The following is a 16,877-nucleotide window of genomic DNA, read 5'->3' as shown; positions in this document are numbered from 1 at the left end:
GGAGAGTTAGCGTCCTTCAGGGAGAATGGAAGAGACTTACTAGTACCTGTGACCTGTCCCAAAAGATGGCCTTACTTCCTCCATGAATTTTATGAATGCCCAGTAGCATTGCCAGATTTGAGGGGGGAAAAAAAACAGCATGCCCAGGATGTGTTAAGTTTTAATTGCAGATAAACAACAAACAGTTATTAAGTATAAATATGTTCTAACTTATACAGGGGCATACTCATAGTAAAAAATATTTTGGTTTCATTCTGAAATTCAGATTGAACTTGGAATCCTGTATTTTATCTGACAACCCCTCCAGCACTTACTGAGCACCAACTAGACACCAGGCGGGGAGGTTCTGAAGCAGGTGTCGCAAGATGGCAGCCCACAGACATATTTCATTTGACTCATGGGATTTTTTTTGGTACATTTCAAAGTAGGGCAGTTTAACAGAATACTCCAGATTTCCAGCTTCTCTGAGAAACTTGCAAGATATGGGGACACTAGGCCCACAGTCCCACAAAATCACAAGCCTTTGTTTTCCAGGCCCCTTAGGTGCTGGGCTCGTGGACTTGCTGCCACCCCTCCCCTGGTTCACCTCACTCACTTCCTTTACTTCCCTGGCCCCTGTAGGAATCAGGTTGGTGACCCCAGTTGATGCTCAGGGCTCTCTGAGAAAGTCCCCTTCCTGACACCCCTATAATTTACCTGCGGGATGTCAGTCTGCAAGGGGGACCCCAGTTCCCTCTCCCTTTGGTGTCTCCAGTGTCTCAGGGATGCTCTTTCTTTGATGAACTGTCCCTGAGGTGCGGAGTCTTAAGCAGATCAGGGCAGCAGTAGTAATCAAACCCAAGGGGAGTGGGCTCCAGATTCTCAGTGATGGCTTCCCAACAGGCCCACAAAGTCCCTGCCAGGGGCGTTAACCACTGGGCCTTTTGTCATGCCTAGGCCATTGGGTGGAAATCGCTGGACATGTGCAGCCTCTTCTAGTGACCTGGAAGGCTGTGCTTCCCCCTAAAGCAGATCTGTCCTCCAGGGAGAATATAGCATCCTTCATAGCCTTCTTGGTTGACCCACCTCCTTCTCTACTGGAATCTGGAACAGAGATCTCTAAGAGGTTCAGCAGGACAATGTAGCATTGCCCCAAAGCCACACCCCATTCTACAGACACCACCCCCTCTCTGCCATCCTTATCCCTTCCCTCTTCTGCAGACCCTCATCCTCATGTCCTCACCTAGGAAGGCTCAACCTTTCATCCAAATGGGTAGCATCCGAAAGTTGAGAAAAAGCTGTTTTTCTTTGATGCAAAAGACAAAGCAGAGCATAAGCTAAAATTTGTCAATATTCTTTCTGTGTTAAAGAGACAAATGTTTGTAGAGGCGGTGAAGAACAAGATGCAGAACTCAAATTTCCAGGTGAGCCAGGAGAGGACAGAAGAGAGAAAACCATAGAACATCAGCAGGAAGCCCAGTCGACAGTGACACTGTATCTATCGTGTACTGAGGATTTAGCGTGTGCTATGCACACAGAGCTAAGCACTTGACCTGCAGTATCTCATTTAAGCTTCACAACAACCCTATGGGGGGTGGATTTTGTTATTATACCCAATTCTCAGATGAGGTGTCTGAGGCTTAGAGACCATTTGTCCAGAGCCACACTGCTAAGTAGGAGACATCTGACACCCAGGTAAGAGTGCTGGCTTCTCTTCCTTGAGGTTATAAACTTCCAGGTAATAAACCTGATAACACTTCCAATGGCATTTCTCTTGAATTTCACAGAAGCATCCTCTAAAATTATTTTAAAAGTTGAGAATTAAAACTTTGAAATCTTGAGCATGTTGAAACATTGCCATTGACAAATCAGCCCTGGAACTGGAATTAAGCCAATCCGCGTTCCCACTTTGCAGAAAGTAGAGGCGAGCTCTCAGGGAGCTTGAAAGCTGAACACATTTTGGTTGAATAAGAGAGAAGAGACATATTCAAGTTTGATAAAAGGCCACAGTCATTCTGAAGCAACCAAATTATCATTGGTAGAAGAAACAAAGATATTCTAGGTGAGGGATATATTTGGAAAATGGAAGCTTCTTCTCAACCAGCATCCTTGTTCTAAGGCCAAAAGATGGTTACTGTCCCAAAGCAGGACATTAAAATGACAGAGAGCGTCCTGGGGGCCCCTATGGATCTGAGACCTTTGCCACCCTGCAAAGTGGAAATTTTGGGAAGTTTGTCACTTATTCATTCACAAATATGACTGAAGCGGAGGAGGAAGAAAGAGCCCTGAGCTAGGTTTTGTCTGAGGACCACCTGGGGATGTAAAATGACAGAGGGGATATTGACATGGATCCCAGATGTTGTGGGAATACTGTGCTTCTCTGAGATACGAGACCCCCTGGCATCTCACGCTGCCTTTGGCTTTAACAGAGTAGGGACAAATGGTGCTTTGGCTGAGAGCAAAGAGCCAGCTTCCCATTTTCCTTGCACTCCAGCCCCAGCTTAGAAGTTGGTGTCTGAGATCTCCTTGGTACAGAAAGGTTTCCTCCAGGTTGCCTACCAAGTGTAGCTTGGGCGACTTCTTCCTCCAGAGTGGACCTGGAGTCCTTCAGGGGATGGAGTCACCAGGACCACATTGATAAAGATGGGACGTGTAAAGTTTGCTCTCTCAGTCTCGCATAAGAGACTCCCAGAGAGTCTCAGCCTTTCTCATAACAGAGTCTCCATCTCTAGTATGCTTCAGAACTAGCACATTCTTCCTTTTTAAGATCCAATGGGATTCATATCGATTTTTGTTTCCTCTGCAGCTAACAGTCTTCTATAATTATCTATCATATGCTAAAGGGGAAAATCTTCTAGTTAATAAATTGAATACCTAGTCTAGGCCACATACTGTGCTAGGAACTGGGGACAGAAAAATGAACAGAGATAGGACCCCAGCCTTCATTCATTCAACGAATATTTGTTGAGAGGCTTGCGATATGGCGGGTAATATTCAGGTGTTAGGATTCAATCCCATTCTCAGTGGCAGCAGTATCACCCCGGAGAGGGCAAAACTCTACTTTTTTAATGTATAAAGCACAGAAATACACACAGTGCTATCTGTAATAATCAAATTTCACAGAGGTGAGAACTTCCCAGGTGGCTCAGCAGTAAAGAATCCACCTGCAATGCAGGAGATACCGATTCGATCCTTGGGCTGGGGAGATCCCTGTAGAAGGAAATGGCAACCCACTCCAATGATCTTGCCTGGGAAACCCCATGGACAGAGGAGCCTGGTGGGCTACAGTCCATGGGATCTCAAAAGAGTTGGACACGACTTAGAGGCTAAACAACAACAAAAGCGATTAGGAAAAAATGTCTAAGAAGGTTTCTTAAGGAAAAGGATGATAATGAAAAAAAGAATGAGAAACGCCAGGTTAGATCAATGAAGAAACATGTAAAACTCCCAGTCTTTCATGGCTTTTTATTCTGAGGCAAATAAATAAACAAATATTGGGTTGGATAAAAAGTTAATTCAGGTTTTACCATTAAAATGTTATGGAAAAACCCAGATGAACTTTTTGGCCAACGCAGTACTTTCTGAGTTGTTCCTGAGCTCAGGAACACTTTTCACAGGGACCTCTCCCTCCCCCTCCCCAGTCCAAGGACCTGGAGAGGCCTCCCTGAAGTAGGGATGTTTAAAACAAAGACCTGAGGTGGTGTGGGAATGAACTGGGATCTTTGTGCCCAGATCTGCTACTCCAGTATGCCCTGAGTATTAACTGGAATTATCCCAGTTAATTTCCAAATTTCCAATTTATTTTTTTAATTAATTAATTAATTTTTTACTTTACTATATTGTAGTGGTTTTGCCATACATTGACATGAATCCGCCATGGGTGTACATGTGTTCCCCATCCTGAACCCCCCTCCCATTACACTGTTGGTGGGAATGCAAACTAGTACAGCCACTATGGAGAACAGTGTGGAGATTCCTTAAAAAACTGGAAATAGAACTGCCAAATTTCCAATTTAAATGTCCTTATTTAAATGACAGGCTCCTATCCTGGCCTTGTCCTTCTAAGGGTGAGCCGGAATGCGATTCCAAACATGCATGATGAATGCCTATTGCTGCGGGAGGTCTCTGGCTCGGGACAGACCCAGCCAGGCTTCCCCCACGTCAGGCCCACACTTGAATTTCACATTTCGCATTCCTCACCCCTTCCTTTTCCTGGTTCAGCCATCCCCTCTGCCTTTTGCTGTCCCCGACCTCATCACTCAAAAAAGTTGACCAAAGCTTGCTCTGTGGTGCTTCCCACCTCAAGCTCATGGCAGACCTGGGACTTGGGGGACCCTGGGACTAAGAAATCTTCATTTTTAACAAACACCCAGACTCTCGCTCTGACAGCCAGCCCCACACCAGGTCAGGGCACTGGCCCTGGGGACCCATCCAATTTTATTGAAAATCAAACTAAAAAGGATACAAAGGAAAACTGGTTTAGAGGCAAAAGATTTTCGACATTTGCTGCCTGTTTTCCTTTTATCTGGGCATTCCCACCAATATTTACTTTGTGGGCTAGTGTAGAGATCTTAGCCTACCTCACCCTGAAATGTTTTCCTGAAATGATTTTGAAAGCAATCTCAAAGCACATTTCAAGGCTCCTGGCAGCCACTGGCATAGGTCAGGCACAGAACGTGATTTTTAAGCCTGTCTTAAAATGAAAAGAGTTACAGAGAAGGTCCTACCAGCCCCTTCCATTTAAATCCACCCAGAACCTCCTCTCAACCCCTAAGGAAGACAGGACATTCTGGCCCCTAGCTGACAGATGAGGAGACCAAGGATCATGCTTTCAGAGGCAGAGCTGAAACTTGACTACCTGTAGGCCCGCAGGCCCTCTTTCCCCAGGGGCATGAGTTGGAGTCAAAAACTTGCAGGAAGTAGGGCTGTTGATGTGAAGCCTGTTGGAAAGAAACTTGCAAGTTACAATCGTATCTACAATATAAACAGAACCGTGTGGGAGAGAGATTATTGGGTTGCAATGAATAGAAACCTATTCAGAAAGAGGGAGGAGGCTTTTATAAGGATGTAAGAGTGCCTCATAAATACTGAGAGCTGAGAGAGAGCCTGGCCTCAAAAGAGAACTGGTAGGCCGTCATCTCCCAAGCGTCATCTCTCTTACACACAAACACACACAGAGCTCATATCACCTCTCTGTGCCTAAATCTCCCCTGATCTCGTCTCTCTCTGGTCATGTGATAAAAAGGGATGACCTCACGGTCCCCCATTTCAAAGAATCAGCTCAAGTGGTAAGTAGCATCATAGAGCCCATGATCCTAAATCCTAGGAGTGACCTTCTGAAAAGCTGAGCCTGTGCCAAAGTGCCCGATCAGCTAAGACCAGGGACAGAGTCATACTCAAGACTGCCCCACACCAGGGGCAGTGCTTAGAATAGGGTTAGACCGATTCCCCTTGAATATCCTGCCTTTTCTCCTCCTAAGACATCAGAGACATAAGACATTCAGTTTAGTAACAGCTTTTCAAGAGAAAGTCCATCCCAATGAATGTGCCCATAATCAGAAACTCCTGGTTTCAAAAACCAAAAAAAAAAGAAAATATAAGAAGAAAGTATCTGTATATCTGGAAGGGAGTACATTGGAATGTCAATAAGGTTACCTGTGGGTAGTGTGAGAATAGTGGATTATTTTAGCTTCTTTTTGCACACATCTATGTCTGTATATAATTTCTTTTTTACAAATACTTTATTTTGAGTAAAAAAGCCCATTTGAGTGGTATATTTGGGGATACCCTTACAATTGTCAAGTTTGTGCATTTGTTGCTCTTGTTGAAGGTGGGAGCCAGAAAAGCCACTGCAAAGATGGACCAAGAAAGAGAGATGCTAAAGAGAGAGATGTCCAGCAAGTCCAGCCAGAGCCTTCTGTTTTCTAAGCCTGGTGGAAGGAACTAGAAACATCCCGCCGGGTCTGCGAGATCCTCCTCCATGAGTCAGAGAGACTTTTCCGCGCCAAATCACAAAGAGACTTTTTTAGGACTTATTGTTACCCTGTGTGTTGCTTCCTAGACTGGTATTTTGCACAGTACAATTTTTCGGAGTGTGTGGGGAGAGGGGCTCTTTTCACAGCTATCTGCGAATGTAAACGCACTCAGGCATATGAAGAATTAGTTCAAAATTCCGACTCCTGGGCCCAGTAGATAAACTTATGTGTCTGGGTTGTGACGTACCCAAATGTCACACCTCCACGGAGCTCCAAGAAACCCACAGTTGAGAAAACCCAGGGCATGATACTGGGGCCACAGGACAGAAAGGTAACTTCAGGGGCTGCTGGGTCCATGGTATAGTGCATTTATATCTGAATTTCTTATAATAAATTTGAACACCAACCTGTTTTTATTGCTTCCATAACAATGAGTCACATGTATATGGCACTCTGCAGTTTTCAAAACCCATCTCATCTAATCTTCCTCCAAGACCTGGGAGGTAAATAGTATTATATTCCCCATTTTACAAATGAGGAAGCTGAGGTCAAGAGAGGTTAAATGGCCCATCTAAAGTCACACAGCTAAGAAATTCAAGGGTTGGGTCTGGAACCCAGGTATTTACCTCCCATCTCACACTGCCCATTCTGTCACAGCAGGATAAGCCCAGTAGTTCAAGTCACAGGCCATCAGGACAGACCAAGTACCCAATCACCAAAGGGCACACACTGCCCAGGTGCACACACTCTTTCCATGGTATTTGGAGAGACTTTCATTTTTGCCCTCTCTGCAGCCATCTGTCCTCTCCCTGCCTTTCTTACATGGCCAAGACCACCAAATAAAATGGGAGGAACAGCAGAAGTCATGAATATCACTAATTCTTTTAATTTTTAAATAGTCACAATAAAAACATTTTTATATTTTTAAACCAAATGCATTCTTTATACCAATTAAAATTAGAAGGAAATAGGAAAAATTATTTGCGTGATATTCCACTAAAGGTACATCTTACACAGTGAGAAGGTACATCTTACACATGACCTTAAAAATAATCTTGAAGGGAATTCCCTGGTGATCCAGTGTTTAAGGCTCCATGCTTTCAAGGCAGGGGGTGCAGGTTCAATCCCTGATCAGGGAACTAAGATCCCACATGCCTCGTGGTGGTGTAGCCAAAAAAAATAAAATTTTTAAAAAGAGTTTTAAATTATTTTTAAAAAATAATAATAGTAATCTTGAAAACCCCAGTTTTCCATAAAGAATATGATATTACTTATACTGCACCATATCCCCAAAATCCAAAAAGCAGTCTCCAACACCAGAAAAGATCACTGGGTTAGACAGTAGTTAAGCTAGCTAATGTTTGGAAGCCAAATTGAAGTGGGGTGGGGGGTGGGGGGTGGAAATACTTAATTTGGTTGAACATGAATATTTGAATTTGCAGAAGTCAAACATGATGCCTCTGTGACTCCATTGTATTTTAGGTCTCTCAAAGGACATTTTAATTTTATCATATCAACTTTGCAACCCGTGGTGGTGATTTCCTTTCTTCACTCCTTGAACTAGATGGTTCTTTGGGTATCACCTCAGCCACATACCCCTTTCTCTGAGAATGCACACTGCCCCCTGCCCCCAGTCAGATTTGCCCTAGCTAATGCTGCTCTGTTGGCCACAGCTGGTTGGCTGAGCAGTAGATAGTCTGCCCAAGCCAGACTGATCAGGTTTCACTTCTAACCCAAGCTGGGCCCATCAGTACCTCCAGCCTTGGTATTGGAAGTAGAGAACAGGAGCACCACACAGGTCATTAGTGGTGTGGAGCTGAGGTCTCAATGCAGTTCCCAGCTGGTGTGGCCATTTCTTCCACTGTGTTTGGAGAAACAAAGCCAGTCTAAAATGAGACAGCCGGGATAGATAAACAAGTGGAGACAAGAAACCAAGACCACCAGAGAGACAGTGCCGTGGACACTACAAGTCCCTTAGTCATCGCCCCCGCTCTACTGCATAAGCTGAAGGTTAAGCACCTTCATTTCCCAGTTTCCCTTGCAGTTAGACCCAGCCATGTTGCTCAGTTCTGGCCAATGACATGCAAGTGAAGGTCCTGGACAGGGCTTCCCTTCTGGAATTAAAGGCAAGACTTTGTTAGGAGAGAGATTTTTCTCTTTGTCCCTTTGTCTTGTCTGTCTTTTCTCTCCTGGAGCTCAGACTTGGAGCTGGAGCAGCCATGCTGGGAATCACCAGGAAACAAGCAAGAGGCCAAAGCCCACCTCAAGGACAACGGAGTGGAAAGATATGAAAAGCCTGGGTGGGAGCCTGGTAACATCACTGTGCTGTACACCACAGTATACTGAACAGCCTACCTCTGTACATCCTTTTATGTGAATAAACCCCTCTCTGTTTAAGTCACTGTAGTCTGGTGTACCTGTGTGTGCTGTGGAGCAAACCACTTAAAACTTCTCAGTGTTAGTCACTCAGTTGTGTCTGACTCTTTGCGACCCTATGGACTGTAGCCCACCAGGCTCCTCTGTCCATGGGATTCTCCAGGCAAGAACACTAGAATGGGTTTCCATTCCCTTCTCCAGGGGATCTTCCCAACCCAGAGACTGAACCTGGGTCTCCTGGATTGCAGGCAGATTCTTTACCATCTGAGCAACTTGCTGACTTACAATGGCGAACATTATTTCTCATTATTTCATGGATCAAACAGGACACATGTACTGGTCTGGGCTGGCCTGGCTGGAGCTGGATGGTTTGGGATGCCTCGTGTACATGCCTGGTCATTGACAGGCAAGCTGGGTGAGGGCAGTGGTTCTCAATCAGGGGAATTTTGTCACGCAGGGAATATTGGGCAATATCTGGACACAACTTTGGTGGTTAAACTGGCATGGGGGGTGCAACTATCTAGGGCAGTGTTCCCCAACCTCTGGGATCTAATGCCTGATGATCTGAGGTGGGACAGATGTAATAATAATAGAAATAAAGTGTACAATAAATATAATGCACTTGAAATCATCCTGAAAACATCCCTCTGCCCCAGTCCATGGAATCTTCATGAAACTGGTCCCTGGTGCCAAAAAAGTTTAGGACCGCTGATCTGGGGGTAGAGGCCAGGGATGCTGCTAAGCATAGCACAATGCGCAGAACCACTCCCCACAGCAAAGACTTATTTGATTAGAAATGTTAACAGTACCGAGAATGAGAAACCCTGGTCTAGAAAGGCCTCAGCTGGGATTTCTGTCTCTGCCTGGTGTGATCTCTCTTTGCCCAGCAGGTCAGATCAAGCCACAGGTTCCCAAGAGCTGCAGGAGAGACCAAGCCCCAAAGCACACTTTCAAGTCTCCACCTGCCTTGTGTTTGCCAATATGTCATCAGACAAAGCAAACCGCACAGCCAGGGTTCATCTGGGAGAGGCTCCACATTTTCACCTACCCACGTCAAGGCTTCTATTATTTAAAAGCTGATAGCATTCCAACTGACACAGAAAGTTACCCTAATTCCTGATGACTTTCTGGTTCCTGGTTTTTTTCCTGGGAAAGGCCAGTTCTAGGGCCTGCCCTTGGCTTCCACTAGGAGAGAGTATCACTCCAGGGTCTCTGGTTGCAAACAACAGAAACCTCCTGTGGCTAACTTAAACAGAAAGGGAGCTTACTGAAAGGCGACAAGGTAGGTTAGAGAATCACAGGGTGAGCAAAGCTGAGAAGTCAGGACCATCACGAGAAAAGTCAGGACTGTCAGGAACCAGCTCTTCTTTCCCATAGATGTCCTCTTTTTTTTGCTTCAGCTGGTTTGAGTTTCTGTTATTGCAAACAAAATGGCCTTTATTAAGACACTCTTGGGGCTTCCCTGGCAGTCCAGTTGTTAGGTCATCACCTTCCAATGTGGAGGGTGCCAGTTCCATCTTTGTTCAGGGAGCTAGGATCCCACATGCCTTGCGGCTGAAAAACCAAAACGTAAAACAGAAACAATATTGTAATAAATTCAATGAAGACTTTTTTAAAAAGACACTCTGGTACACAGCCCCCACTGGTAGCTCTGAGAAGCTACCAATGACCTTTCCCCTGGCGTTGTTCCAAGGGACAACAGGGGACAGGCAGCTTCACCCTCCTCCAGAGCTCCCAATCTTCTGATCCCTCCGAGAGGCTAAACCAAACAACTTCCTCCCGCCCTTGCCAATGGTAGCCCATTTGGATTCGTGACTTTGCAGATAAGGTGCCCTTCTCCAACAACTTGGCACAGCCAGCCATGCCTGCTGTTGTGGAAACCAGAGTCATGAAGTGTCTGCAGGAAAAAACAGCTTCCACCAGATCTGCATTCCCAAGTGTGTTCCTGGTAAGTGGAGTGGTTTCCAATTTTCTAGGATCTTAAGAATGAAAGCAATACACCGAAGATGATGAGAAGAAACCCAACACCTGCTCACACTGATGCGCTTCTCTTTTCCGGACTGAGGTTCCTAAAGCCTCTTTTCTGTACTGAGGTTAGGGCATCTGGTGAGGGTAGACTATTTCAGTGTATCAGCTTGGCCTCATTTCCATCAAGATGCACCGCTTGCACCCGTCTGCTCAGTGTCCCGAGTTATTTTGGGCCCATTCATGACCTTATGTCCCTGCTTTTGTTTTTAAACATTTTTCTTTGTCCATCTGTTCCCTAGGAATCCATCACAGTGCCTCCTTCCTGCTGTGGGAAGCATTAGCAGACTCCTTGTTTTGACTTTACTCTCATAATGCTTTCATTCCTAAGACCCTAAGATATTGGAGGCAGAAATTTTATCTTCTGGCTCACCGTGGATCTAATCATCAGAGGTACTCTATTCGGATCAATCACTTTTATGGTTAAACAACCAGCCTTCATTCATTCAGGCAACAAACGCTGGGTACCTACTATGTACCTGATGCAAAGAACTGACTCATTGGAAAAGACCCTGATGCCTGGAAGGAATGAAGGCAGGAGAGAAGGGGATGGCAGAGGATGAGATCATTGGATGGCATCATCAACTCAATGGACACGAGTTTGAGCAAGCTCTGGGAGTTGGTGATGGACAGGGAAGCCTGGTGTGCTGCAATCCATGAGGTTGCAAAGAGTCGGACACGACTGAACTGACTGACTAAGCTCCAGGTATTAATGACACTGTGCTAGACCTCATGGCCTACACGTCTGCTCCCCTGACTTTTCACGACCTGACCTGCTGCTCACCTGAGGAGTGGAATCGTTCATTTAGATGGTGTGTTGCCTGGGAGAGCTCACTGGTGACGTTCCCATCCTCTTTTTTGGCTTTCTATGAGATTCCTGCTGGGCCTTCTCTAGAGAGAGCTATACACAGCAGTTACCCTCTTCTGGAAGTTTCTTTGTGCCTTTCAACTGTTGAATTTTAATAGTTAATAATTGCAAACTTGTTATAGCATCCTTGCCAGCCATCAGATCCTGTGCTAAGCACAGCCCAGACATTATCCCTTTCAGTCCTCACTGTATCACTCCTGTTTCACATGTGAAAACAATAAGAAGTTACTTGCCCAAGAGAAAAAGCCTCAGAGCTCAGACTTCATACTCAACTGCTCCAATGCGGTGCTTTCCTCAATGAAGTCCAGGAACCAGCTTGTTATCTACTGGTCAATGAAGATTGGATTGGCAAACTTTTTCTATAAAGGGCCATTTCCCTTTGTGAACCATGGGGTCACTGTCATGACTACTCAACTCTGCCATTGTAGCAATAACTGAACAAATGAGCATGGCTGTGTCCCAATAAAACTTTATTTATAAAGATAGGCAGGGGACCAGATGTGCCAGCCCCATGTTAGACTCTTACCCAGACTAGATTGTTAATATCTGCATGGCTATTGCCTGCCACATTGCCATGTTTATCAATATCTCCATCACTGAGAGCATCTGGAGCTTTTACTATGAACCATGCACTTCATTAAACACTTCACACAAATTTTCTCATTGAATCCTCTCAAGTACTCCAGGAGGAGAGATACATTGCCATTTATAGACAATGCAACTGAGGCCTTTAGAAAGGTAAAACAGGCTGCCCTAGGTGAACCCAAAGGGATTTTCAGATCCAGATCCTAACCATGATGCAACACTGCCTTTCACCATCACAGCCCTGCATCTGAACAATAGGAAGCTGCACAGGTGAATCAGGAGAACTGCCTTCCACTGAACCAAGCTTGAAGGAAACGAGACTTCATGACAAACCCCTTCCTCTCAGCATCCTGGCTTACTAGCCCCTTCTCAGAGTCCCCTGCTTTCTTTAGTTACTGCCTGAGTTCAGGTGTCCCTGGCCGGGGCGCTGTGTTCTCTCTTTCAACCAACTTTGCCTGCCTCGGCCTTGTGCTAATTTTACAACCTGCTTTTCAGTTTCCCAAATCCTCATGTTCCCCTGCAGCAGCCTCATGCACTGTTTACCCCTACCCTCCTTTTATTCCTTCCACCTTGTCTGCTGAACAGAGAGCTCCAAATGACCTCTGGGCCTTATTGATGCCCAAGGACCAGCAGGTCACCCGGCCGCAATCCCTATCTGATGCTGCTGACGCTGTCCTCAGAGGAGCAGGGACAGATACTTGAGAGGTCCGTTGTCCCAGAGATCCTGTTAACTTTGTGTTGAGTCATGTGGGTGCACAGAGGTGTCACTTTACTCTTTCTTAGCGGTGACCTTGAGACCTGAAAACCAGCCACCGGATGCTCAGGAGGGGACACTCAGAAAAAAACACCCAGTCCATCCTGAGCCCTCAGGCAGAGCAGGCCATCATGCATTCTGTCAACCTTGACTTCTCCAACCTGACCTTGGGCCAGGCACCATGCTGGCACTGAGGAGCCGAAGCTGAACCAGACAGACAGGTCCCTTCCCCCAGGAAGCTGTGCTGGGGCAGGGTCGGGTAGGAGGTGTCAGATAGTTTACTAACAGCGTCATTGTGGGTGGTAATAAGTACTGAGTCCCAGCCAGAGGCTTGTTAGCTGGAACAGTCATAGCCTTTGTCAGTCCCCCAGCGTGGGTCCAACAGTTCTCACTCTTCAAACTGGCTAGTCCCACTCTCCCCACCCCCATTCCCACTCTTGCACATGGCTAGAATTCCAGGACCAGAGCCTGGTGCCCAATACACTTAATAAATAGGTCTTGATTGCCTGGATGGAGACGCACACTGCTTTCATAGAATGGTATAAAAATCGAAATCAGCTGCCCATATTATTGCCATCTTTGGAAAGGGTCCAGGAAGGCTCTGCAGATGCAACATTGCTGGGTTTTAAGCCACAAGATATACACACACACATACACGCTCACTCTGTCTCTCTCTCTTTTTCTTTCTCTCTCTCTGAGCATTTAAGACAGGGCTAAGACTTAAGCTGTGTCCAAGTTGTTAAACTTGGACACAGAACTGCCTGGGGTTTAATAGAAGCAGAAATCACGCTCAGTTTTCTTCTCCCAGACTGTCCATTTGGGCATATGCAACTAATTAGAAAGACAATCTTGATTTTCAAGTAGATTCAACACATCCAAGATAACCACAAAAAGCTTGTGAGAGAGATAGGTTGGCTTCTCATGACTGGCGACCACCTGCAGGCCTTGGCCCCATTACACCCTTTCCCACCTGCCCTGCTCTGCGGTCCTGTGAGCGCCTCCTGACTCAGCTCCCCCGCTGCCTGCTCTGCACGGCTTCCAGACTTGGCAGGAGGTGAGAAAGCCTCTGAGACCAACCAGGCTGTGACCTCATTCTCTGCTCTCACTCCTCCAATCGCTCCAAATGGGTATCTGGGCTGTCCCTCAACTTTGGCCTCTGTGCACCTTTCTCCATCCATCACCGGTTTGCTGATGACCACGGAGGGTTTGTGATGATGAATGAGTAAACCGGGGTCTATAAAGTGCCAAGTGAGTACCGTAGTTTATGAGCTGACTCTATCTCCTCTGGTCTCCCTAATCCCTTCTTGTTTTCCAAGCATCTCAGGCTGGAGGGACCACCCAGTTCCATCCGGCTCTGGAATGTCCCTCAAAGTTCTCTCCATCTGCCCTCTTCACCCAAGAGCTCTTCCCGACTCCTCCCTGTGTCTCCCTCCTGTTTTTCAAAGGGCTGTTGTTTTTCTTAATATTGCTTTACCCCTCCCCAAAAGACAGTTACACAAGTAGATGTGGGAGGAAGCTAAAAAACATAAGTCAACGATGACTAAGTCTGCCTAGCTCCCTCGTCACTGGAATATTGTCAGAATCGGCTCTCTCTCACCCCTGCCTCTGTAAAAATCCTTTGCCGAGGGTGTGATTTTTTCCTGAAGATCATTTTTTCCACATGACCAAATGTTGTCATGCATAACCAGTCCAGAGCATTTCTTTCTGCCCAAATCTGTGCTTGGGGCACAGCACTCAGGGTCACTCAGAAGTGATTTTTCCCTAATGAACAGGCAACTAGGTGGTTCCTGGAAGTTTCCCTAGCAATTGGGGATCATCACTTATCCCAGAGTTTTCTTCCCCCCACTACTTCTCTGGTTTCTGAATAAGTGCTTTTCCTGAAGTCCAATGACCTCAGAAGGAAAGAGTTCAAATAAAATCCAGCATGCATCTCCAGCTTTGGAGCAGACAACAAGGGCTCTGAAATGAGACAGACACCAAGCAGCCTGAGCTCCTGCTCCACAGTCCCAGAGTCTCAGACCCCTCAACCCCTGAACACTAGTGACAGAATCAGCCTGAGAGGTGTTAAAAGGGCTCGCCCATTGGGCAGCACTTCCTGAGCTCTGTCTGAGCGTAAGAGCTGCAAGGTCTAGGCGTTCTGCTCCTCTTTTACAAAATGCAATTGGTAATGAACAGGAATTCCCCCAACTGTGCATCATGGAGCCCGCCCTGCCTCCAGAGGGTTGTGTTCACACAAGCCAAATGGGCAATTGACCAGAGCATTTAATACTTACGAGTCTGTGAATAATCCAAACCAAATCCCAGGTTTTTCACATACATGTAAATTGTTCTTCACAAAGGCAAACCCTAACCTAATCCCTTCACTGTTAAAAAGTTGGCTCCCAGAAACAAAACATTTCATAATAAAGGCAGCCCTATTTCATGCAGACCCATTATGAATCATAGGTTGGGGCAAATTGAAGTCTGTCAGAATTTAAGCAATTAACTACCTAAAAAAGAAAGCTCAGAATTTGCAAACCCAAGCATTTGCAGGCATAATTTTTAAAGTTTCGATCTATACCATGTCCCCAGGTTTTTGCATTCAATAAAAACCCAACTATTTTGCCTCTGATGAGTCCTTGAAGAAAACACATGGGAGATACAGAAACTTAGCTCTTAAAAGTAGCTGGACCAAATTGTCCAAGACCAACAGAAACTTAATTCCAAACTTAAAAAAAAAAAAAAAAAATCACGTCATTTAAGCTGAATATCTTTATTGGACTCAGAAACAGTCCAACTCATTTCTCAAAAATAAGTTGATGAAAATTTCATATTTTCTGAACCCTGAAGAGTCCTTTTCTCAATTTTATTCTTTTTAAAATCCCTTTTAAATTAATTCTCAGTTCAGTTCAGTTGTGCAGTCCTGTCTGACTCTTTTCAACTCCATAGACTGCAGCACACCAGGCCTCCCTGTCCATCACCAGCTCCCGGAGTTTACTCAAACTCATGTCCATCGAGTCCGTGATGCCTTCCAACCATCTCATCCTCTGTCATCCCCTTCTCCTCCCACCTTCAATCTTTCCTAGCATCAGGGTCTTTTTCCAATGAGTCGGTTCTTCGCATCAGGTGACTAGAGTATTGGAGTTTCAGCTTCAGCATCAGTCCTTCCAATGAATATTCAGGACTGATTTCCTTTAGGATTGACTGGTTGGATCTCCTTGCAGTCCAAGGGACTCTCAAGAGTCTTCTCCAACACCACAGTTCAAAAGCATCAATTCTTCAGTGCTCAGCTTTCTTTATAGTCCAACTCTCACATCCATACATGACTACTGGAAAACCATAGCTTTGACTAGACGGACCTTAGTTGGCAAAGTAATGTCTCTGCTTTTTAATATGCTGTCTAGGTTGGTCATAGCTTTTCTTCCAAGGAGCAAGTGTCTTTTAATTTCATGGCTGCAGTCACCATCTACAGTGATTTTGGAGCCCCCCAAAATTAATTCTAGCAATATCTTTTTTTTTTTTTTTAAGGAAAGCATATTTTTTTAAAGTCACTGAATTTGTTACAACACTGCTTCTGTTTTCTGTTTTGGTTTTTTGGCCCAGAGGCATGTGGGGTCTTAGCTCCCTGATCAGGAATGAATCCATACACTGGAAGTGCAGAGTCTTCACCACTGGACTGCCAGGGGAGTCCCAGCAATATTCTTAAACTGTGGGAAATCAACAAATATCAACTGAGGATCTGTTCTTTGGGAATCAGTCTGTAACAGCTCGCTGGTTTTACATTCTCAAGTGCTCTCTGTTTCCAGAGCACTGGTTTTTTTTAAGCCCTAAGCCCATCTCTTCTCTGGAGGAAGCCGTTTCTGCAGAGTCTTGAGAATCATCCTAACATTTTAGAGAACAAGCACAAAGCACAGTAGTGATTCTCAAACTTCATGTAGCCAAACGCGCCTGGGTGTCTGTTAAAATGTAGATTTCTGGGTCCCACTCCAGAGATCAGATTTGTTTTTCTGGATTGGAGTCTGGAAACTGGTATTATCAACCAGCTCCTCTCCTCCCCTGTAGGAGTCCTGATGCTGGAAGTCCACAACTCTTGAGTTTTAAGGTGACAGACCAGACCACAGAGAGAAATTCTCTGTCTGGCCTCTTCCTAACACCCCATCCCTTGAGCCTTGGGAGAGGACACCTCTTCTCTGGGGTCCCACTGAAATGGCAACATCAAGATCTCCCTGCCAGATCCCCTAAAATAAAGTCACAGACGACCGCATGGCCCGGTAGCTATTCTGCCAAGTCATTCATGTTATGTGCTGACCCGCGGGGAGAGGACCAGGCCCTTCTC

At 45.6% G+C, this 16,877-nt stretch overlaps 1 protein-coding gene across 9 annotated transcripts in view; it reads left to right on the top strand.

The window, feature by feature from the left end:
* FHAD1 (forkhead associated phosphopeptide binding domain 1) overlaps positions 1-6,364 on the top strand; it is a 165,397-nt gene extending 159,033 nt beyond the window's left edge. For 5 of the 9 annotated variants that reach the window (XM_070768459.1, XM_019976876.2, XM_070768458.1 and 2 more), the window contains 2 exons: positions 1,350-1,403; positions 5,810-6,364. In XM_070768459.1, coding sequence (XP_070624560.1) covers positions 1,350-1,403; positions 5,810-5,926 — 171 coding nt within the window. In that variant the 3' untranslated portion in view covers positions 5,927-6,364. Of the gene's footprint in view, positions 1-1,349; positions 1,404-5,809 lie in introns of those variants that run through there. The other 4 variants (XM_070768461.1, XM_070768460.1, XM_070768462.1 and 1 more) reach the window with 3 other exon arrangements.
* Positions 6,365-16,877: the final 10,513 nt, after the last annotated feature.

The sequence above is a fragment of the Bos indicus genome, chromosome 16 (assembly GCF_029378745.1).
Source record: "Bos indicus isolate NIAB-ARS_2022 breed Sahiwal x Tharparkar chromosome 16, NIAB-ARS_B.indTharparkar_mat_pri_1.0, whole genome shotgun sequence".
In the NCBI taxonomy this organism is placed as follows: Eukaryota; Metazoa; Chordata; class Mammalia; order Artiodactyla; family Bovidae; genus Bos; species Bos indicus.
Note: the sequence above shows the minus strand (reverse complement) of the source record. Positions and strands in the feature narration are given on the sequence as shown.